The sequence below is a fragment of the Drosophila biarmipes genome, chromosome 3L (assembly GCF_025231255.1).
Source record: "Drosophila biarmipes strain raj3 chromosome 3L, RU_DBia_V1.1, whole genome shotgun sequence".
Taxonomy (NCBI): Eukaryota; Metazoa; Arthropoda; class Insecta; order Diptera; family Drosophilidae; genus Drosophila; species Drosophila biarmipes.
In genome coordinates this window covers 11,374,081-11,397,630 of record NC_066613.1, presented here as the reverse complement: position 1 = coordinate 11,397,630, position 23,550 = coordinate 11,374,081, and the positions used below count along the sequence as shown (strand labels likewise).

Sequence of the window (23,550 nt, the reverse complement as noted above, 5' to 3'; positions counted from 1 at the left end):
GACTGAATAACATATAGTTCTATAACTTGTATAGTAATATAGTAGTGCGATTGAGGAAACAAGTGTTATTCCTTCCTGCCCACTTATATTTATTCAGAAGTTTTAATTGTATTTAGATGTGTACCTCAATTTTCTGTATCAATCTATCAACTATTGAAACTCAGATTGAAACTTCTTTTGATAGCCATCAGGTTTTCCCACAGTATTCCCGAATGCACAACAACTCGTATCTGTGGCGTGGTCTTAACTATTTGTATTTGCCAAATCTAGGCGTGAATCGTGAATGGAAATGTTGAACAGTTAGTATATAGTGTAGCGACAATTGACCCTTACGAACGTAATTTGATTGTGGATAAAGACTAATTTGCACTTAAAGCGATCTAAGTTTATTCGGCGACTGCGATTGCGATTTCCCCTGTGCTCCACTTTACTGCGTGTAGTCCGTGTCGCCCTTGGAGTAGTGTATGCAGGCCAAGACGGTGTCCAGCAGGTACAGTGCGCCCTCGATGACGCACAGCGAACCCATGGCGATGCCCACCTGGCGCTCCGAGTTCACGTACAGGAATCCCTCGTCGGACATGTAGCCCTTCCAGTAGTGCAGGGCCACTCCGCCGACGGCGATCCACATAATGCAGCCCACTACGTTCATGATGGTGTCGCAGAGCTCTCTGGAAAATGCAGAAGAAGGTTATGAGATGGGAGTTTAGGAACTTAATTAGGTACAAGCAAAATCATAAAGGTGGCAGGTCAAAGTACTCTAGTACTACGTTTAAAACAATTGAATTTTATGACCAGTATCGTCAACCCTGACTTTGCCACATTATGTTTTGTTGATTTCCTAATGATAAACTCACCCCTTGTGCTTGGTGGTGCCGAAGGCAAAGGCGATTGTGTGGCAGCCAGTGTAGATCAGAAAACCAACCATGACGCCCGAGGCCACGATTTCCGCATCGGCGCTCTTCTCCTCGTTCAGGTTCCAAGTGCCGCCGATGCCCAGGAACTCGCCACCGTCGCCCCAGCGGTACAGGAAGATGATCACCAGGTTGATGATCTGCAAAAGGGACGCAGGATAGCAATGAGGTCATGTATTTGACTCATGAATCACTCTCATTTGGCCACGCCTCGCCGCTCAACGCGGCGTATGAGTAACATTGCTAATACGCGCGGGCTGATAAACGCGCGCTTATCAGCCTCAGCCAAGTTGTTGCGACTACCCAGGCATTGCCCAATGGTGGAGCAATTAATATACCGAAAACTCACCAGCTTCAGGGCCTTGATGAAAATAGAGCCAACTGTCTCCACGGACACCATTTTGCACAGTGGACGATGATTTTGCTTTCGTTTGGCTGGAATTCAGGGAAATACTTTAGACCGCACCCCTCAGGAAAGGCTGCTAATCAATGGGGGGCACTCACAATCTTTTCTGTAATTTTCACGCGGAAACTACAAACAGAATGATTCGTGTTCGTGTCGTTGTCGTTCGTCGACTAAACGGAAAGTATCACTGAAAGGCAACCTGTTGCGCGCCCAGCTCGCATTGTCGCCAAGAATTTGTAGCTTTTGCAATCTGAGCATACACGGTCAGCGATAAGATAGGCGCGCGGTAGATAACAGGTGCTATTCGAAGTGGGTTACTAATTTGTCGGCGGTTCCCCGTGCGGCGCTGAGGTAAAAACAGCCCGATGCGCATGCGCCAGCCCCACCCGCGTATCTTATCGGTGGGCCTTATCGGGGTTCCGACGCCTTACATCGCGGTATCAGGTGCTCCGATTCGCTGGCCCTTCTCCCAGCACTGTTAAGCATTATTCATGGCGACCACAAAGCCACAAAAGTGGACAGCGAAGCCCGGGCTCTGGCAGGCCGGAAACTGCTCTTCTTGCGTCATCGATGGACTTCTGAAATACTTTGGGTGAGCCATAGGTCTGGCATTCCCCAAGATAATGTCCGCCGAATGCATCCCCAAAACCTTGAAAATCCACCGACCTTGCCACGGTTCTATGTGATCGATAGCCCCCATTGATTACATTAGTTCTCGCCGCTGATTGAAACGCCTCGCCCACAGTCGGTGGAGCTAATCTGCATTTCAATTACCTCAACCCTAGCACATAAATCGCAGGCGTAGCCCATGCTCGAGATTTCGAATCAATTGGAACAGCGCAATGCAAAGTGATAGTGGCAATTGGCGGACGCAAGACCTCGTCTGCGGTTTGCCAGGGATCCCTTGTACTCATCTATTTGGGGAGTAATTGGATGTTTCAATCTGTGGAGGAGGAGGTTACATAAATAATACACAATTTAAAGGCATCGTTAGCTGTTCTCAAGCATATATTTCTTTCTTGATCCTTAATAAAATGTAAATATCTGTTAAGTTTCGTTTTTTTAATTACCAGAATGTATTTTATTAAAAAAATTGCATTTATAAGGCAAAAACAGAACTTCGTGATAAAGAACATGGGAAACTTTAGTAAACATTTTGCACCTCGTGGACTCTATTTTTAAGGCACCATTAAGTTTCAAAAGTATAAATCATAGTTTAAAACATGAAACTAACATGACATCACACGTAGTCAAGAGGTTTTTTTATGACCCGCCATTGAGTAGCAAGTATACACACAGATTCATGAGTACTATATATAAACAAGTATCGTTTACTCGCTTCCAAGTATTATTGGGTTTCGTTCGGAGGCTGAGTAACCCGAAAATTATGGTGCATTAGTTTCTGGGGGAGCATAAATCAACAAAAATAGTTCCAGTACAGCATAATCCATAACTCATGGAATGGTATTACATGTGTTATGAGGGAATAATAAATATCCCAAGGAAAACATCTTTGCTTTCGCATATAAAATATTTAATATTAATGAGGTGACTTACCTTAAGTAGGGCTTATTTTAATAGTTTCATTAAAAATATAAAGAAACCTTATAGAATGCATTTTTTTTGGTTTACTGATACAGCTTAACGGAACAATTGTTTTTCTTCAAGAATTGATGGCAAATAACAAATTACTTATATATATAGATTGTACAATTGCACAGACTTTCGATCCAGATATAGGCATGCAATGCAAATTATCTCGGGCCTGAATCAGTTCAGGAATTTCTTCTTTCCAATCCAAGGCCAGAGGTTGGTGTTCTTTCTTCGGGCTCCTCCGCAGCCGACCCCCACTGCCCCTCCCCATTCTCGCGTCCCATGGAGTCCCAGAAAGAGTCTTTAAATTTGGAATTTGTCTCCTCTGCGTCGCTGCCGATGATTCATGGGCAGAGAGAGAGCAGCGGCGGAACAACAGAAACCGGCATGCAACTGCCACCAACACAAGTGCAGTTCGGCTTGGAGCCCCTCTCTCTACATGAAGAACGGAGAGAGAAAAGGAAAGAGCAACCGACTTCATAACTACCAGCTTTTGCGTGCCATACGGCTCCAAATATTTATTCTGATGAGATAAACAAAGGAAATAATAGTTTTAATTGGGATATTTCCAGTCGAAGATGGTTTTAATGAAAAGGATGCTTTTGAAAACATAGATCAACAGTTTTATTAAAAAGACAATTATCCAATTGGTTTTGTTGATGATAATATTAACATTAAAAACAATAACAAAACTGTTGTTGTGTTAAATTAAAAATCTACCCTACTACTTATCTACTTATTTATATTGCTATTAAATTCGTTCGTAAGTCCCACTTTTAATTCAACAAGAAAAATACCCCTAGTTGTTTAATTAAACTAAGTTATTTTATAAAATTACGACGATATGAACTCTGAGCACTTTAAAACCCCTTAATCTCTGCACTAAATATTTCAATATCCTTTTAAAATAAGACATTATTCGGACTTGAATCCCTCGCCATATTTAGCTATAAAACGGCCAACTTGGCGGCACTACAAGTAAAGCGCGCCTTCCAACGGGTGCTGTAGCACTCAGCTTGGGAGAGCGCCGCTTAACATTACAGAACATTACAGCCATGTAAAGTGTATCTCAAGCGAGAGTTTTTAGCCGAAACTCACGGATACAGATAAGTTAGTTATGACTGTTTGCACACCTTTTGGGAAGCACTTCCCTGCCATATTTGGGCTACCTGGCGTCAATGAGGTGTGACAGCGATTTGGTAATGGGATTGAAGTTCGCTCTCTGTGGGCGGATTTCAATTAATTTGGCAGACAGTCGCCGAGTGACTCAGAAAACGGCGAAGAGCACATGTGGCGGGAGCTTTTCGATTTTGTTTTGATTACCAATTTTATATCGCCTCCTCTTATTTTCCGCCGGCTGCGTTGTTGCTATTTATGAATGAAAGTTCCGTTTGTTTACTTTTGCGCTTTTGAGTGTGCGCACAAAGCTCTCTCTGCCCCGGAGAGAGTAAAGTAAAAGTGAGAGTAAGGGAAAAGAGAAAGGAGAGATTCTTATCACCTGAGTTCGAACACACTCAATCGCATCTGAAAAGTTTTGGCCACTTGAAAAATTGCGGCAAACTCATGAGCTGCAAAACTGTACACTTGGAGTTAATAATTATTTAGTACTAGACTTTCGAATAATTTTAATGTGCTGTTGAACAAACAGAATTTTCAACCCCGATGTTTACTCTGAACTTTGAAATGGGCGAAAATGTATTTGGACGGTTTTTTATGACATTTGCTCAACGCTTGCATTCATATTCATGGATTCATGAAAATTCGAACCCACAACAGCGGTGAAAATAATAGTACTATGGCATAAAAATCCGTCTTTTTATACAAAACAAATCATTTAGTATTTTAAACAGTTAAAAATTTATGGTACAACTTATTAAAAATATATGATACGCATTAGTGATACACTTTAGAGGAACATTAAGTTCTCTTGTGGTTTTAGGTAATCAAATTAAGTTGGCACAATACATTTATAATAAAATATGAAGAAGGATACAAATATATGATAGAAACCAACAGCAGGTACTAGAGATTTACTGAAAAGCACTTTAAGTTTAAATTTTAAGAAGTTAAGTTATACATTCCTAGGTCAACAGGACGTATGAGTGATAGACTTTAAAGCGGAAAGTGTATATAGTTCTAAAACTTTTATTTAGAGAAGCACTGAATGCATTGTAATATATTAAGAGTTCGACTTTTAATTACTTTCACCCTTTTTTAATTAAAAAAAAAAAAAAATATATCCTTAATTCTTTCTTTAGTTTACTTATTGATCAGAAAAATATTCCTAGAAATAGAAAATATAAATTATATCCTGTTTCTGTTATTTCTATTATTACTTCGGATATTTGCTTTTTTATTAGTATTAAATCAGAAAAATATACTTGTTTCTATTATTTCAACTGCCATTGTGGCAGTACAGTCATAGACCTACTTGTGGGTCTGCGTACGGATATGGCCGCCTTGTTTAACCAGACCCACGGCCGAACCCCATCTTCGTGTCGTTATCCTTATCAGGCGAGTGTTTTGCCAGCCTTCTCTGCTGCCTTCGGGGGTCCTTTAAACGAGCGGATGGCGTCGCCGTCGCCTCAGTTCGTCGGCAGCCGTCCCACAGAGCGGATCACCCAAAACCGGACCGCGGAGCGCCGACCTTTGACATCATCCTTTCGCTCGCGCTCGCAATTTTTACCGCGCTGTCGCCGCGGTTTTGAACGCTTTCGTTCCGTTCTGTGATGGTGCTGTAATTTCGGGCAAAAAATAGAAAAACAGAGAAAACAAGACAGCTAGAGTTACATGACTAAATAAAGTAAGGCCCCTCGTTCAATAACAAATCAATTGAAATATGTATACCCGCTTGGCTGGATGCATCCACGGTACACAAGAGCTCGTCCATGATTGTTTGTTTGCAAACATCGGATTCGTTACCAGATTTTGCCTACAGTGCACTTCGCGTCTAAGTGACACTGGTGACCACAAAATGTGCATATAAGACTGGACGAATAATCCCAAAATCCTCTGTATAAAATTTAAATGCAGAGCATAAAACATTTCTTGCCAACCAAACTCGAGAGTAAAGCTCGTTTTAAATTACGGTTAATTTGGTTAGTATAATTTGATGGTTAAAACCATTTAAATTGTAGAGAGTTATATATTTTAAAATAATTCCTGTATGATTTCTTTATTTAATTTTCAACTCAAACCCGTTTTGAGGCGTTTAAATCAACGCTCATTAGATGATTATTTTGTCTTTGAAGATCATTTATTAATTATTAATTATATTAAAGGTAATTAATTAATAGATACAAAATATATTTTCTTGAGCCCTAAAATGCTGCGCCCTATAGTTCTGATTCTCACTGTAAGACGTCGATGGTTGATGTGTCACTTATCCTTGTTTGAAGCTATTCGAATAGTGTCCTTGATTCTGACGTTTGCTTGATGTCGGTGACTTTAAAAGGTCATACGATAGATAGAAAGCATCCTAAATTTTCAGCAGACACATAGCTTTAACCGTGTATCTTTTATAGTACAATGCAGGGGTTTGTTTACATTTTGACACGGAAATGCCTTATCTTTCCACAGAATGATCTGCGTTTCATTTGTTTGGTCCAGAGTAGAGTGGAGGTGGAAATGTGGCCATAAAAATTCAATGAAATCATTTATTTCAATGGCTTTCATTATTAATGAATGTTATGGCCTGTCGTTGACTCGTTTACATTTAAACAGTGGACCATTTAGTAAATGTGATGCTGGCATATGGTAATGAATTCATTTCAAACATGTGACAAAGAATTTAATTTTTAAAGGGGATTTTTAAATATTTAATGTTGAAGTAATTATGTTCTTGTATTTAAATTTAGTTGTAGTTTTGTTAACTATATATTGCCGGAAAAACAAAAAGAATTCTTTTGAACAAGGGCTAAATGATATAACATCCTTTCATATTTTATCCAGGCTTCTATCGCAAATGTATCTTTAACTGGTGTCTTAATTTCCCAAGCTTCTCCACTTATCTGCATTTGAAATCCTACATTTTCCCTTTGTAAAGCCCTCAGTTCCATCCCCCATGAATATCTCCTCCAAGCTGTGGATTAATGTTTGCCTCCACAAGGAATAGCTCGTGGCATTCATTCCGTTGCGACAGAGATTTGTAAATTTGTAATGCTTAACATACTTTCGGGCATAAAAAGTACTAGATAAATGTAATCATGGCGGAGCGTTTTCTTTATTGGAAACACAAAAGCGAGTGGGAGGCTGGCTGCGACCTCCGGCCCCCGCTTTTGTGCCACTTTTTGGGCCCTCTCCGGAGCCTTCAAATATGCATAAACTAATTTTGGCTTATGCAACATACTTTTCGGCCCGGCCCACGGCATCGATGCTGCTCCTCCTGCGCCCCTGCTGTAATATTCATTACCTAGCCATATGTGCGCTCCCCGTCCGCCGCTGAAACATTTAAATGCTAATAAATTTCGTTTATGAGCGAGAGTCGTGCCGGACAGCCGTGCACGTGGAAAAACTAAGTTCCGTCTATCATTCGATCAGAATACCACTGGGAGTATTTTCCAATAGGTCACGTCAAATGCACTGAACTAGAATATCATTAACGAAGGTAATTTCTGGTTTGAGAGCCTTGAAGGGAAAGTGGTTATAATACATATTTGTTATAACGCAACTTTTTAACCAACTTCCCAAAAGTCAACTTGTAATGTTTATAAAATCCGGATACATTCGAAAATACCTTAGTTATCAGATGTTAATTAAATTAAAGATAATATCTAAAAGACCGTAATCGAATCGTTTAAGATACCATGCGTAATCTCGATTTCGAAATTTTATGCAATGTACTTTGTTCTAATTCTATAATTTTTTGTCAAAATGTTTTTAATATTTTTAGTTATTGTTACATTTTTCAATATATTTTGTTTGATGTAGTTCTCCGAGTAAGAGAGTCTGTAGATTCCCGGTAATAACTTCCAGTTCCAAACCGCAACCTTCTGGCGGAAAAGATTCAATATAAACTATGAGAAAAAATGTTTTTCCGTGTAGGAATTGGCACTGGTCTCCGATGACGTCCGTGCTAGGCACTCGTGACGTCCGGGCTCCGAAAAAAAGGTGCAAAGTCAGGTGGGGATGGGGATGGGAGGAGACTGCTCCTGCCCAAGGAGTACTCCGCGCCGCCCGACGAAGAAGAAGTGGCCACGGGAAATGATTTATGGCTGCCAGCTCTGGCTAAGGCTGCAGCCAATTCCATTCCTCGGTTTGTTTGGTCATCCGCCCGGCTCCTCGCCGGATGTGGGAGCCCACACAAATAGCTCCAAGATTTGTCGAATGCGTCGGCTGCTGAATATTCGGCCTGGATGGCTGGTGTGTGTACGCCATGGAGCGTCATAAATCAATTTTAATGGGAAAATTATTGCCGCATACTTTTGGGTTGTTGTCGGGTATTTTTCATAAACAAAACATAACTGGCATTTGTGGAAGCCCGGGAATGGGGAGAATTCCTAGCAATTCTGCCACACATGTGACACCTTAAATCTATGGGGATAATGTTACTTTATAAAAGTCTGCGTCTTTTGTTGGGTTTTTGTGGCGACAGTTAAAATATAGCATTTTAAATTGTTCGTATTTATTTTTAATGGCTGCTTCAGAAGACATTTTGTTTAACAAGGGACTACTTAAATTTAATATTACGTAATTTGTTCTACCAACAAAGATTTAATGGCTAATCAGCCGATTTGAATTTAATTTGCCTAATCATCGTCCTACTAATGATACCTTATTTTTTTCTTTCAGGTAATTGAACGTTTTTCCTTGCAAAGAAGCCCTTAAATGACACAAGTTCTCAAATGTAAGTGTAAGACCTTGACAAATTATCTGGTTATTTACGAGGGCAAAATTTCCTCTTAAGATAACAGGGAAAACTCGATGCAAAGTTTGCACCGGATACTGCAGACGCCTTTGAACGTTTTCTTTTGGGCCTCTTTGGTGGAAATTATTGCTTTCGCCTTCCTTTTGGCCAGCAAAATAAATATTAAAAGTTCAGGGTCTTGCAAAACTTTAATGAATGCACCCGCATTTCTGGGAAATCGAGAGCACTCTTGACTGGACCATTGACTTTGCGAAAGTACGCATTCGAAAGAATTTTCTTTTCCTAATGCGAACATTTAATAAAGTTAGGCAAAATGTTGTTGAGGTGCTTGAAGCGCACAACTTAAATGTATAAAAATATATTTATTGTTTTCAAACGTGTTTTCATACGCAAGTTCCTAGAAAAAGTATTAAACACTGTTTCAAAGTTTTCGCCACATTTTCTTAAGCGAATTTTCTTCAGCCATATCCGGATTAAGTTTCTGAGCAGCACCATTCGGTTATTTTAGTCCTGTTATCTCAGACACTTTTATCTTCCGCCAGACTTTCAATTTCCACGTACGTGGCACCTGAAGTTTGCTGCGTTCGAGGCTAAGAACTTAAATTTAACATGCCGCAAAGTTTATGAGCATCAATTGAAGCACTGAAAACTGAGAACAGGAAATTCAGTCGCAATAAATTGGCTGAAATGCGGCAAACACGAACTGGCTCTATAGCGCAGCATAAATGTATTTCGGGAATAAAACCAATCGAATTTAAGACGGAGAGATAAACTTATTTTGATAAATTGCTGTGCGGGAAACGTACTTTCTCCAACCGATTTAAGAAATAGTGGAGCTCGATGCCTTTGTTTCCCCTTAAGTTGTTTGATTCCCTTTCGAATTGGCTTCATTTGTCATTAAATGAACGATTTAACCATTGGAAGGCTCAAGGCTGAGCCTTTTGCTTTGCGACCTTCACCACTATTGAACTAAAAATAGGGAATTAAAACCCCAAGTTCGCTTTCAACAAGGGCCCCTTCTGCTGGCTGGGGCACAGGCATTTTCGCAGCTATTTCTTGAATTAATCTCCCTGGAATGCTCCTGGCCCAGCGTGCCGCATCCTTGGCAGGACGACACAAGCAGACAACGACAGGTGGGCGGTGGCGGGGAGGACTACCCAGAGTGGCTACCCAGAAAACCAATTTGGTCATTATCTGAACACATAAATCAAAGTCAGTGCAATTAGCGCCAAGGTAGAAGTCCATTTTAAAATTAATTAAACCGAAAACAAATCCACAAAACGAACCGCACGAAGCCCACTCACAGCCGGATCCAGAACCCGGATCCCGGACTCGTCGAATGGACGAGTATATATACACCGACGGGATGGGAACCGCAGGCCAACAACACGGGTGAAAATCGAACGCTTCTCCGGATGCGATGGCCAAACATGGGACAGCGACAAGTGGAAAACTCCTTGCTGGTTGAATTACAAACAAGCACCAGGATGGATTTCCCGGCGGTTCTGATTGCTCACTTTTAATTCCGCCGACGAGTGAGCTGAATAAAGCAATCCGAACGCATTTAATTTCACGCGTGCTTCCTCCAATGGAAATTTATTACATTTAGACAAAAAAGAAAATAAATTCTAGTTGGAAAATATGGGAGAAATAATAATATGCACAAATATTAAAATTTAATGGTAAACTTTCTATAAAAATTAACAAGCTCAGGGACGCTTAAAAATTACTTTAATCTTTAAGGCAGGCGAGCGTAAAAATAAATGAAAGCGTGGACTTTCAATTAGGAATTGGTCCGTATGAAAATGCAAACACATTCAATTATGAACGATTGCTCATTGGAAGTCATTCAGTTAATTTGCACATTTCATTTGTTTTTCCTTTTTTTTTTGGATCTAAGCATCGGGGAAAAACTCGACGATTATCTTCCATTTATAATGGCTTCGGCTTCGGCTGGAATTGAAATCTAGTTTTAATCAATATAAATCACCAGCCGGCCCTCGATGGGCGCGTCAGGGGCATAGATTTCGTGTTCGCTGAATGCGAAGTGATTTATGCACTATTGGTAGGTGGCCGTCTCTAGCCTCCCATTCACCACGCTTACCACCCACAACTCGTCGCCCACCACCCACCACTCTTCCGTAATTACTGCCGGTCTGGTTTGGTTTGGTTCGGTACACTGAGAGAAATCAATACTAAAGCTATAAGGTTTAAAAGCTAAAAGCTGAAAACTAAAATTTTATTTTAATATTTTATATATTTTTGAATGTCCTGGTAATATGTGATTTATTTTGTGGATTCATTACCGATTGAGTGAGTTATTTTCTCAGTATGTGGTGTTTTTCGGGCTCGTCCGGTCTGTCGGCTCTTAATTTGATTTGTGTCCTGGGCGCGGCGGCCAGCGATGCAGGCTCACTCGGCCTTCCGAGGACTCCCGCCAGGTGAGAGGGGTGCGGCCTGCTGGGCAGTATATCGCAGGAATGGACTGGACAATGGTCACTGATTGTGCGGTGTCGTCTGCCGGTGCTGCATAGTTGGCGGCGAATTGTGGATTTTCGCTAGAGCCTGCCTGCCACTCGGCACACTTCTGTCCATGACTGGGTAAATCCGAAAAATTAATTAAATTTTATAAATTGCGAAACAGTATTATTTAAGCCGCACAGCAATTCGCCTGACTACTAAATCGAATTATGTGTAGCAAACACAGTATAGTCAGGAATTTTTCCTTCTTTCTTTCTTTTTTGGTATGACTATTCAAATAAAATCTAGCGGTTATATAAAGCGAAATCAGCCTACAATTAATTTTGATTGGAAAATGTGGGTTTCGCTTAATAATACATTTATACAAACAAGATTTTGTACGTCCTTCGTAGATTTTTAAACATTTTACTTAAACTTTTAGAGCAAAATATCTTTCAACGTTTAAGAAAAACTGGTTTGTCTAATTTACCGTACTAAACAATTTTTTCAAACGAAAATCTTCAAAGAAAAGTGCCTGAAAAACTTGGCAAGCTAAGAGCAAAAGTTAAAGAGGGAATTAGGGCTGTCATGGCAGACATATGAAACACCCTCCGCGGTCCGGTTCCGTGCTGACGTCGTTCGATATTTCATTTTCATTTTCGAAATGGCGTATAAATTACGTTCACCCCTCAATTAGCATTCTCAAAAACCCGAAACCCGATAATGTCCGAGGCGCTGGGGGTGGGGCTGGCATTATCTTTAGCCCGACAACTGCGACGTCAAAAAGTTGGGGCTAATTAGCATGATGTGGATCAACAAGCGGGTAATGGCATCAAGAATTTAATATTCCCGGTCGAGTGCAGAAGCGGATGCCAAGTCTGAAAGGCCCGCCCGCCGAGCATGTCGTTCCTGTTTTTCTGCTCGGTCCCGTGTTCTCAGCAGATTGAATGTTAAAGTTCCGCCACCGCCCGAGGAACTGCGACACCCACTTTGTTGCCAATTGGGGTCAGTGGAGATAGCACAAGGGAGCCACTTGTCAGGGGGCGACGTAAGGTCATCACTCGGAAAAAAGATGAAATCACTTTGTGCCGGTGTCACTGGGAAGTTAGGAACCCACTAGTCGGGGTGGCTTAAAAAACTATTAGTTCTCTGCCATCTTTAAAACATTTTCGGAATTTTGTACTGTAAGTTCTGAGTAATTACTTCCATCCTGCTGAACTCACAAGCCATGCTAGACGGCTGAAGCTTTAGTGCAGCCTCGAACTGAAGAGCTGCTGAAGTGCTCTTAAACCGAATTCACAATGAAATCAATGGCAGTTATACACTCTGGCATAGAGTATAGACACGCAGCTGACCCATAAAAAATATAATGGAATAGAAGGGCACGGATACATGCCGCATTTAGCCGAGTGTAGGTTTGTAGTTCTGTGCCAAGGGGCGCTTCTTGTTTATCAAATTTATTTAGCAAATGGACTCCAAGCACTTTTGCCTCGCTTTGTTCTGCGCCAGGCGTCGCCAGATTGGAGCGGATGAAAATGTTTGCTTTGAAACGGAAACGGGGCTTGAGTGGCGCATCTCCGAGGTCCCATTGCCACATTGCCATCGCCATTGCCAGATTGCCACGCTGCCGCGCTGCCGCGCTGCCCTGCCACTCAGACAATAAAGGATAACCGCAAATGTCCTGTGAAGCGGAGCGTGGCCGAGTGAACCAGGCATGCGTCATTTTCCGCTCGCTTAATGAAACGTCGCCAACAAGCCATACGGCGAGGATGCTGGCCCCACGATTCCGAAGATACAAATGCCCAGAAAATCCGTAGAATGTTAAACTATTTTGCAAAGACAGACAGACACGCACAATACACTGGGAGTAAAATTGGGGGGGAGAACTGTAACAACTTCGGGGCTAAAATGTTTGATAACCCTCACTGAATTTTTAACAAAAAATATTATTCATACTATCATTAATTTTGATTGCAGTATTATTATGCAGATCCCAATTGATTATTGTTTCGAGTCCACATTTTTTTTAGTTGGGGAAGAGTGTATTAATATCTATACCAACCAAAGCAACTTTTTTAATGTTTTAAAAATACATTTTTCAATTGAAAAAGTTTTAATTATAGCAAGAAATGTCTTTATTTTTATATAAGTCTAGCAACTGAAAAAAGTTACCATTCCACAAAGAATGGTGTCTTCTCTTGCATCAGTTGGCTTTCTGATTTAAAGGCTAATTTTTTGTTAAGTGTATATCGGTAGCACATCTTCAATGTCCTGGGCGTATGGGACGACGCCTCCTCTTTTGATCCTTTCAGAGAGCCATTCTCGGATTGTTGTAAATAATTGCCGGCACTTGAGGGGACGTCCTCGCCTCTTGTAGGCCCAAATGGCCAACAAAGGAGGCATTGTCGCTGGTGTGTGTTGGTGTATTAACGGTTCTGGGTCCTCGGCCGGGAAACGGAAACCAAATCAGGCTGACAAAGCCCTTCGAGCAACAAATGGCATAATGGAGATCGAATGTAAAATGCTGGCGAATGAAACGCTCGTAAGCAGCAATTTGCCTGAATAAATAATATTCGCCAGCGTCATCGAGTTTTCCCTTCTGGTCAGCATGTATGCATGCCATTTATATGGAGTGTGGTAATTCCAAGGACAACCCCACTGGGTAGGCGATCTCCTTTGTCATCTGTTAATTACAGCCACTGCGGGGACAATTGTCTGCCATTGATTAAGGCAGCCAAACACTTGGCTGCGAAGCCCCAGAAAATAATAAGCGAGAATGTCATTAAAAGTTTCCAAATGCTTTCAAGTGCGCCCGAAAGACGAAACTCAAACATGTTTGCCTCCGTGAGGCTGTGTCTACATTGTACGTATGTGCATGGCAAACACTCGACTCACAAAGGACACGAGTGCTATCCCTACTTTCACCCCACCCCTCCCCCCGGCGGCATTTTCACATAATTCTAAGTGCTTAATCAACGTAACGTGAAGTGTCACTCCAGTTTTCATCACTTTGGCTCTCCGCTCGAACATAACTACCGACACTCGATAATTCGATAAAGTTTTTACTACGCCCCATCGAATGCAAATTGCCTGAGACATTCCATTGATAGCCGGGCCTAATCGAATCACTTTGGATGCCCTACCTGCGGCATGTCATTGCGGGAACGGGTTACCCTTTGATGCCATTAGCGGGGCACAATCGTTGTTAAAATTGCCACCAAGGGACATAAACGGCTCAAATATAGGCAGCCATGGCATTTCATAGCGCTAAATGTGTACATTCAGAGAAAATCGGAGTCTATTAGGGATTTAATGCTTCCATTCTATGTTATAGTAATTTAAAATAATTGCTAAATTTCCTGGAATTCGGTGTATTATAAGGTACCCACAATCCATATTGTTATTAAACACTTTCTAGAGTTTCAAGATTTCTACTATATAAACATCTTAAAACAAGCACAGAGAATCCTAACGCATGCGATCTATTTTCATTTCTCGATAAAATCCTACGTCATATATAACTAACCGAGGTCTATAACAGTAAATCTTCCTCGTAATCGAAAAATGGTAATTAATTTCGATCCTAATGGAACCTCGGTGTTTTCGGATTAAACCAATCTCAACCAGGGTATCCACATACAGAATCCAAGAGTGCGAGGTCATACATATATGTGCGCCGAAGTGAGGTGCCTGAAACTCGCCATTAATTAGTCTGTAGGTGTCGTTGGCCAGAAGAAGAAGAAAAGGTGGCGAAAGATGGCTAAGAATTTGACCGCACCACCTGGGTGGGCGGACGGGCGGATGGGTGGCTGGGTGGCTGGGTGGCCAGTGGGCGGTTAGCGGTTGCCGCTTGGCGGAAGCGTGGCCTGCTCATAAAAATTGGCAAACAAAGGAAACTTTTCGCCGAAGGACGAGCCAACACGACAGTGCGTGAGCCAATGTGTCGACTGAATGGAGGCGCCCTGGTCTGGGGGTAATGTTCGGGCACGATTTACGTAAATTTTTATTACAATAATAACGCCCGGCGAGAACACAACGCGCGAAATATATTTAATGAAAGAAACCACAGCGATCGATTTGTGTATTGGCCTGGCCAAAAAGGCAAAAGGGAATGGCCGCCGGCGGGGAAATGGGGGGAATGCACGACGAGCCCTAATGATGACACATCCTGCGAGGTGGGGGAACTGTGTGGGGGCGGGGAAATGGGGAAAACGTGGCCCCCAGCCAACCAGTGCGAACCAGTTGCCGAGCATTCCCCAAATGACGTAAGAAGTTGCAAAAGGACTGCGCGCCAAACTGGCACGGATCAATAATCGATGTGTAAAAAGTCAGTGACTGTGTATAAGAAAGAGGACCTCATTAAAATCGTTCTAAAGATTTCCTGGGTGCCTGTTAAAAGGAAGTTTCTAGCGAAAAGGGGAAGCCCATATATAAGCGGGCTTATGTAGTGGCAACTGGTTCGAACCCGCATTTAATATCTACATTGCAGTCATAAAATGTCTAGTCGTCGATTCATTTGTTTTTCTTAAATTAAATATTATTGTTTTATGATTAATGCAAACGTAACTCATTTTTTCAACGAAATAATTTATGGAAATCCACTGTGCATTAAGCCAAATCCCTCGACTATTTATGATTTTAATTAACTTAGATTTTTACGAATACACTCTGTTAAACTCTGGCAATTGTTCATGCAACGCAATAAAATGGAATAACTATGAATATTTCTGCTGTCCGACCATCCGTGACATCTTATATTTGCACACAGAGTGTACATACATATATTAATTTGTTGACCACAATATTGCCATTTCAAGTTTTTGGTTCAATAAATACAGAAAGTTGGAATGACACATCGAATTGCACTTTAAACTACAAGGCATTTAACTATTCTGTACCTGAGAAAAAAGTATAAATTCTGCAAAATGCAGAAAGGGCTCCTTTCAACTTGATTTCCTGGTAACGATGTGCTTGATTTTCTTCCTGGAAAAGTTCAACCCCAAGGAAAGGTTTCACAGGTGCGAATTACACAAATTTATGCCGAATCCATTTGATTTGTGGGGCAGTTGGCGAAACTTTGAGTTCGCACATAATTCATTAGGGCCGCTGTCCTGTCCCCACTTTTTGGGCCATTTCGGCTGTCAAACCTGGCCAAAACTAAATGTGCCCTAAGCCAGGCCGAGTTGGCGAGCTGTCACATATGTGTGTACGTGTCAAATGTGAATCCAGCTCGCTCAGTTCGGGGACAGCTATCACCGACAGACCGACTGACTCACCCCGGCCAGGAAATTTCGGGACCAGTTTAGCCTTTTTCCGTCACATTTCGAATTTCGGTAATTTTCTGTGATGAATTATTTTCAGTTCCTATTTCATATTTTTGTTGGCTGCCCTTCTGCCCTAGTACAGCATTTTACTTCTACTTACAAACAAAAAAAACGCGACTTCTTTAGAAAAACCATGAACCATTGCATGAAGGCTCTTTTATATTATACAAAAGCAAACTCGAATTCTTTAGAAGAGAGCGCGAATTATGAACAAGATATTTGATATATTCAGTAATAATAAATAAAATGAACGCGAATTCTTCAGAAATAAGTATGTACCCGAGCCCAATTTATTTTTTCAACGTCAAAATAACTTTATTATTGTGTCAAGTTAGATTAGAGTTCCTATATGTTTTGAGGGGTCGCAGACTAAGATATTTATTTTTTAAAACCCATCTGAAGTTACCTAAAATGTTGAAATTTGTCCGTCATTCCCTTTTGTGGCACGTCTAAAAAACTGGCCAATTCTGCGCTCAAAAGAGGGTTCGGTCCGGTTCGGTTGGCTTGGTATGAAATTAATTTGACGCATCTGGCCCGGATCCGTTTGACTGGCCATCGACAGCGGAGGACGGCAAATTGGAAGGTAACATGTTAAAGCGCTCCGCACACGAATGAAAAAGTCGACTCAAAAGTGAAACATTTTGCCATCTTGCTCGTCTTCTGGGGCGATGTCATTGCCATTTAGGTGGCAACTGGAGGCGAAATGGCGTTTATGTGTTTGCATGTCAGCTCGTCTTTGTGGGCGTTCTTCAGTGGGTGGTGGCGGTGGTGGTGGTCGTGCTGGCTTATAGTCCTCGGTGGGTGGAAGTGGGCGGTAGGCGGTAGGCGGTGGGCAGTGGGTGTGGCCTGGCAAGTTGCATGCTCCACTGACACGGGGCAGACATCAGCCAGCAACAAAGTCGGTACACGTATCCTTCGAAAATTTGTGTTGATTTGCCTTGCAACAATATATTAGGCAAACTACTGCAACTATACTCCTTCGGGTCGCACAAGAAACCCACGTGTCTGTGTACGTATGTATGCAATGAACTTTCCACTCGGCACATGGGTTAGCGCACACAGTTCTGGTCAAGATTGAGGGAGGGGGTGCACTTGCCAATTGTTGAAAAATGCCAGAAACATGTTCGGGGATGTCCAAGAAATTTGGGGCAAATGATGATGAAGATGAATCGCCTGTATTTGGTGGCCTATTTATTCTGGAGATCTGTTATAGAGATTTAGATATAAAAACATAGGGCTTTACGCAAAATCTAAGGTGTTTTCTTTAAGTTTTCATCGGGTAATATAAGTATGTCGGATTACAGATATCGCACTAAATTGGTTAATAAAAAGTAACTTTGTTAGTTGTCTATTGTAGGAGCTACGTACACATTCTTCATCAAAGAAGTTGGTAAAGTATGCGGAACTACTTTTGTTTTGTTATTGTCTAAAGAGATATGTTATGAAGTACTAAATAGTAAATGAATAATACGGTTTTTTCATTTAAAAAACATAAATTCTGTTAAATTATATTTGTATATTACTTATAATAATATTAGACTAAAACTCTATTAAGCTTACCACAAATGTGCCAAGGTGAGTGTGCAGGACACGTTCCTGTTTAAAATGGCAACTGGAAATTGGCTCGCACTGACCCTGCAGGAATGGAAATCGGGTTGGCTGTCGCACGTTTGTTAAGCATATTTCAAATGCTTAACTAATTCCAACAGACATTGTTGGTTATACTAGGGCAACAGCAAATGCAATAAGCTCAATGCGTACTTGATTTCCATAACCCCAGGTAGTCCAATCTTGGTTAAACCAATCTTCATCCAAAACTATGTAGTATTACTTTTCTCTGATGAATTCCTCATGTTGGCATGTGGTGGAGAAGTAAATGCAATAAAGCTATTGAGCAATGCAAACAATTTGTTTTGCAATTGGTTAGGCAGACAACAAAATAAATTCCCAGGACTTACTCCGTCAGAAAAAACAAAAATTAAACCGGCAAATATTTGAAATTAAACATTCCCCCACGGTCTTCACCCAATTCATCACAATCGATCCCTCCGCAAGCCGCGACCGTTCGCATATTTGTTCGCTGTAAGTCCGTAATTATCCTTGCGTGCGGTTGTCCCGTGCTTTAGTGGCCGTAAAATCTGTTTGTTCGAAGGCAGTGCATCGCACACGGAAAGTGTGTCCGCGTTGTTTTCGAGGAACTGGCGAAAACAATCGAGACCGTCGTGTGGTTGGCGGGCTGAATGGGGTCCGTCCTTATCGGCAGCTCCGCCGTTCCGGTGTCCAGGACTCCCAAGGCAGGCCGCAGGACTCCGGCGCGTCCTTGCGGCTTATCAAACGCCAATCAAAATGGTGCACGCGGTGGAAGCGAGCGTGCAAAAGGACGAGGATGAGGTTGTCGAGAGCGGCAGATGCCACGTGTCGGGCTATTTAGCATGGAAATTCGCTTACCGGCGGCGGCTCTAACCGGGACACAATGCGACAGCCGGACTGCGCTGCACTCAGAGAAATAATTACACTGATATAGGCAGACACTTGGCATTAAAAAAATGTATGATTCTAAGTGCTTCCAGTCCTTGGGGTAGAAGAAATACCAAACAGTTTCAAAAGAAATAATAAAATAATCTAACTAATTAACTAAACTAACAATAAAACTAGCAATTTCTAATTACATTTTTACAAAAATCATTGATTATAATGTACCCACAATCTATAATGGTATCTTACACATGTGACATTTTCTATCATTTGTGATGTTATGAGATGTGATATAATATCTTATCTTGCCGGGGATCAAATTAAGTTCGAGACATTCATTTGATACCCGATATTATTTGTTTCTGTGTACAAATTACATAACGACTTCAAGGTAACCGGCGGACTCCGAACACAGAACACGCAAACGGAGCATTTAAATCGATTTCGCCGGGAGAGCGGGACACTGGGCGTCCGCCGGAGTACCTTGTTTATAGCTCCTGCAAATTTATCTGACTGTTTGGCCGTTATTTATGGACGACCCCGGACCCCTCCACCAATCCGCTCTGGTCAACGTTCTGCGGCGTGAGTCGGTGTGTTTTCAATAATGGCCAGTGCAATGGGGTTAAACCCCTCTCGAAAGTAGGTCCATTCAATTTGCAAATTTGAACATTGGAGTGGCCCCGTTGTGGACGAACTACGCCGGAAATATTTCCCACAAGACTTCCCATTGAATCAAACATAATCTAGCACGAACCAACAAACAATTTCAAAAGGTTTTTGAAATCTTCTACTATTTGTTGTATGTAATAACATTTTCTTGCAATTGCTCTGTGTAAATTAGAAAACACTTGAAAATCATATGTTGCCATGTAAAATCCGACATTTGCTTTGTTTTACTAGAGTTTCCCTGGCTGTTTAGCTTTACATACTTGTGTTTATACCCAGCAAAATATTTTTCATTTTAATAGTGGTAAATTTGCAATTTGCTTTTCATTCCATTAGCCAAATAGGAACACATTTTACGGAAATATTTTCGCTTGGGCTGCCAAACACTAATTTCTGGAACGTAAATTTCATACAATCTGAAATATGATTATTGCACCAGCGGAACCATCTGTTTATGGGGGGAATTAGTAGGGAATTATTTATTGCCTTTTGACCATAAATATTTGTAGTGTTCGGGTACTTGTGGATGGTAAACAAGTTTCTAGGAACTAAGTCTGATATATTTTTATGCAGACTGTTTAGATATCTAGAGAATTGATAGGTTAGCAGTTACTATTGGAAATGTTTTATAGCTCAGAACGACTCTCTCAACTTACATTACTTGACCCCCTCTGGAATCATTGAAATTGTGTTTTCTGGGTTGTCATAGGCGAGGGCCTGCCAAAAATTTCCACTCGGCATCCGTCCAAAAACCCAAAATCCGACATGTGGGACTCATTCAATTGCCAAACGATTATCTCCGGCCTCATCAAACACATCTGCGAATCCCCGGGCGCCCCCGACATCCGGACTGCTCCGATTGCTCCGGCTCGACCAGAAGTCGATGCGGACTGCCTGCAGATGAGCGGCGTTTGATTGCGGTCGTCTGCGGATAGATCTCCGTCGAATACGGGTCGTGCGTCCTGAGAACAGTCGACCTGCTTAGGACACTCGGACATTTGTATGCCGGCGGGTGGATGGATCCAATCTTTGCTCTGTGGGCCGGCAAACACTTCCGATGGTCGGTGGTGTGCACTCGACTGGATTTATCGACAGGGGGCAGACGCCCAGGCTTTGGCAGTGGGCGAAGACCGCAAACTATTCCAGGTACCAAATCGCATTCTGCCAAAAACAATTCGCACTCGTCGAGCCCCAGAGCTCCAAAGGCTGCCAGGAAAAAACAGGCCGGAAAAGTGCACCACCACAAAAGGCATCTGGCGAACTGGCTGCGAAACTGGCAACAAACTGCCGCATTGTCATTGAAATTGTTGGCACACTCGGTGTCCTTTGTAGTTTGACTTTATCGCAGGGCTTGGTTTTTGCTTTCGGGGTTTCGATTTTTCCCCGTGTTTGATGTACCCGCTACTGGTCAAAAAAGGGAGTGTACTAGTAGTATAGTACTAAAAGTTTAAGAAAATATTCTTAACCAAAAATAACTTTTTAAGTTTTGGAAAAAGGGTCAAAACATATGACTCATATGATATTTTTATTCTTACAGTTACCTGAAGTTCATTTTCTCTGACTGATAATAAACTTTAGCCTTAACATGCCATTGGAAATGCTAACTGTTTTAGGTACATTTAGATAGGTTACAATAAAATAAGTTCCATCGCGAACACTAAAATTTAACTTTTATTCTTTAGACTTGAGCTCATATTATCAAAAAGCTGTTGTGGATTCTGAGCACTTTTTTAAATTAAGGTTTATCAGTAAAGACATTTTATATAAAACAAGAATGGCTGATTTGTGTAATCTGACAGCTGGCACACCGGGTATTCGATGGTCGGAGCTTTCGTCTACAGCGAATTTTCCGGATTTTTTTTGGTTTGGTATTCCCTGAGCCCTTTGCTTGGCGCCCGGCTGTCATCAGACGCCCTCCGTGCCCCACGCCCGCCCCTCGTCCTGCCACGCCCCCGCCGCCATTGTCGGAGGCACATCGGGAACTATAAATCAACAAATTTGACAGCAGAATGTGCAAAGTGGTAAACAAAAAGCGACTTCGGAAGCAGTTGCAAGCCAAGGACAAAAGGCAGCGTGCCTGTGGATTGCACTGGGGAATCGAGAACTAGTAGCTCTCTAGTCTCTCCTGTCAGAATCCTGCCATCCTGCCATCTGGAGGTCCTTTTTGGCCGTTGTCTGTTGCCTGCTGTCTGCTGGCTGCTGGCGATGGCCATTATTGGTGGTAATCAAGCGTGATTAATTGAATTGAAATTGAATTTTTGTTTTGCATAACACTCGGGGCGGGCCACATGGGATGTTGTTCGGGATTCGCCGAGAAATGGGTTTGGGCATGCCCAGCAAAAGCTCGGAATCTTGCTCTTTCGACTATTGCACACTACGCTCGACTGACTCGCTGATAGAATTAAGCCTTAAATGATGATTTCCAGTGATTTACACATGTATGCTAACAAAGATGAGCCAGCAGGCCTGGGGGAATTGTGATTTACATATTCACTTTTCGGCTTAATTGGTAGCAAATTAAGCAATTAAGCTGATAAAGGGAAAGTGTTAAACCACTACAGCAATAATTTGGAATATTAATAGCAAGCATATGGATTTAAATTACAATGCAAAGGTCATTAAGTAGGCACGATTGTACAATCAGAGTCGTTGTGGGAGCATTTGAGGACGCTATGTAACGTGTTTTCTGTGCAAATGTTTATAAATAAAATGAATGAATATGTCATAGAAATTGTAGAACGTGGGCTTAGGAAGATTTAACTGCCATTAATAAGAGTTATTTGTGGCCATTTCAATTTCTAAATATAAATTGGCTAAAAATATCTTGTGCAGTGCACAAATGCCCTTGTTTACCACATTAAATTCTTGGCTTCTTTTGTGGCAGTTGGTTGGTGAATCTAAAAGCTTTATTATCCTCCCTAGGTCCTCCTTCGTATTCTACAAAAAATGCGGCAGCTGTCTTAAATTGCCGTTGCTACTTGTACCTTGCTTGTAAAATGAGTAATCCGACTACGGAGAACTCGCCGGGCCAAGTAACCCGTAATTGTGTTGTGGCTTCTCGGGGCCTTCGTGTTTACTCCTGCTGACTTTATACTCACTCGGAAGAACACGATATGGGGCTGGCAAATCAAACTGCTGACAAGGTCGGCAGATAACTTTTCATGGATTGTATCTTGATTAAGTCTAAGCACATAAGCTAACCGTTTTTGTGTGAAATTGCCAGTAAATATTTGTTTATTTGATGTAAATTTAAGTTACCGCTTGAATCTAGCTATATCTATATCTATATTTTGCTTTTCATGAAAAAACCCCTACTGGAACTTCAACATCATTAAATCAAATATTTATGAAGCAAACTTTTACAACTTCTGCACCATTCAGTAACAACAGCAATTGAAAACTCGATTAGACAATTTATTAAATCAAACTTCAATTGAATTACCAGCTTTCATGTGGTAAAAGTTGTTTGTACGAGTTGAGAAGTTTGAGTCTGAAATGTTTGTTCCTGCCTTCGTGGCGATGATGAAATATTACAAGTGGTGCAAGCCTTTTATGCTATAAATAGAGGTTACGACTCATCACTAACCTCTGGCCCGTATTCTGTCTCTTTCAAGGTAACGACTCGAATCCAGATGATATACTGCATCGATGCCTCTCGTGCAGGCGCATTAAGTTCGCTTATTGCCGGCAATAAACTCATTTACGTACTCGACCCGAGCACGCTGCTCCTTGTGGCAGGACCCATCCCGGTTGCGGGGTCCTCGGCAGGTAGGGTAACGGATACATTTGCAGATACAGATACAGGTGCGAGTGCAGAAACTGTGCCCAAGTACTTTACGCGAGTGTTTA

The 23,550-nt window shown here is 41.7% G+C and overlaps 2 protein-coding genes and 3 long non-coding RNA genes across 12 annotated transcripts in view; 2 read left to right on the top strand and 3 right to left on the bottom strand.

Moving 5' to 3' along the window:
* LOC108028292 (uncharacterized) overlaps window positions 1–23,550 on the top strand; it is a 51,312-nt gene that overhangs the window by 9,126 nt on the left and 18,636 nt on the right. The window lies entirely within an intron of this gene.
* Window positions 230–1,555, bottom strand: LOC108028294 (protein snakeskin). Of its 2 annotated transcripts, XM_017100014.2 has the most exons (4): window positions 1,416–1,555; window positions 1,261–1,346; window positions 855–1,051; window positions 230–668 (listed from the first exon to the last, which is right to left on the bottom strand). In XM_017100014.2, the coding sequence occupies exons 2-4, from the start codon at window positions 1,309–1,311 to the stop codon at window positions 428–430; spliced, it is 489 nt and encodes a 162-aa protein (XP_016955503.1). In that variant the 5' UTR covers window positions 1,312–1,346; window positions 1,416–1,555; the 3' UTR covers window positions 230–427. The 2 variants fall into 2 exon arrangements, with proteins under 2 accessions (XP_016955503.1, XP_050742781.1); XM_050886824.1 differs by having other exon boundaries at window positions 1,261–1,496.
* LOC127010928 (uncharacterized) lies at window positions 5,225–6,095 on the bottom strand. The gene is made up of 2 exons (XR_007763849.1): window positions 5,758–6,095; window positions 5,225–5,645 (listed from the first exon to the last, which is right to left on the bottom strand). It is a non-coding gene; the product is annotated as an uncharacterized LOC127010928 (long non-coding RNA).
* On the top strand, window positions 5,613–23,427 carry LOC108028295 (uncharacterized). Of its 2 annotated transcripts, none has more exons than XR_007763853.1 (3): window positions 5,613–5,713; window positions 8,701–8,755; window positions 23,316–23,427. It is a non-coding gene; the product is annotated as an uncharacterized LOC108028295 (long non-coding RNA). The 2 variants fall into 2 exon arrangements; XR_001768377.3 differs by lacking the exon at window positions 5,613–5,713 and adding an exon at window positions 5,914–6,008.
* LOC127010929 (uncharacterized) lies at window positions 16,854–18,280 on the bottom strand. The gene is made up of 2 exons (XR_007763850.1): window positions 18,121–18,280; window positions 16,854–17,764 (listed from the first exon to the last, which is right to left on the bottom strand). It is a non-coding gene; the product is annotated as an uncharacterized LOC127010929 (long non-coding RNA).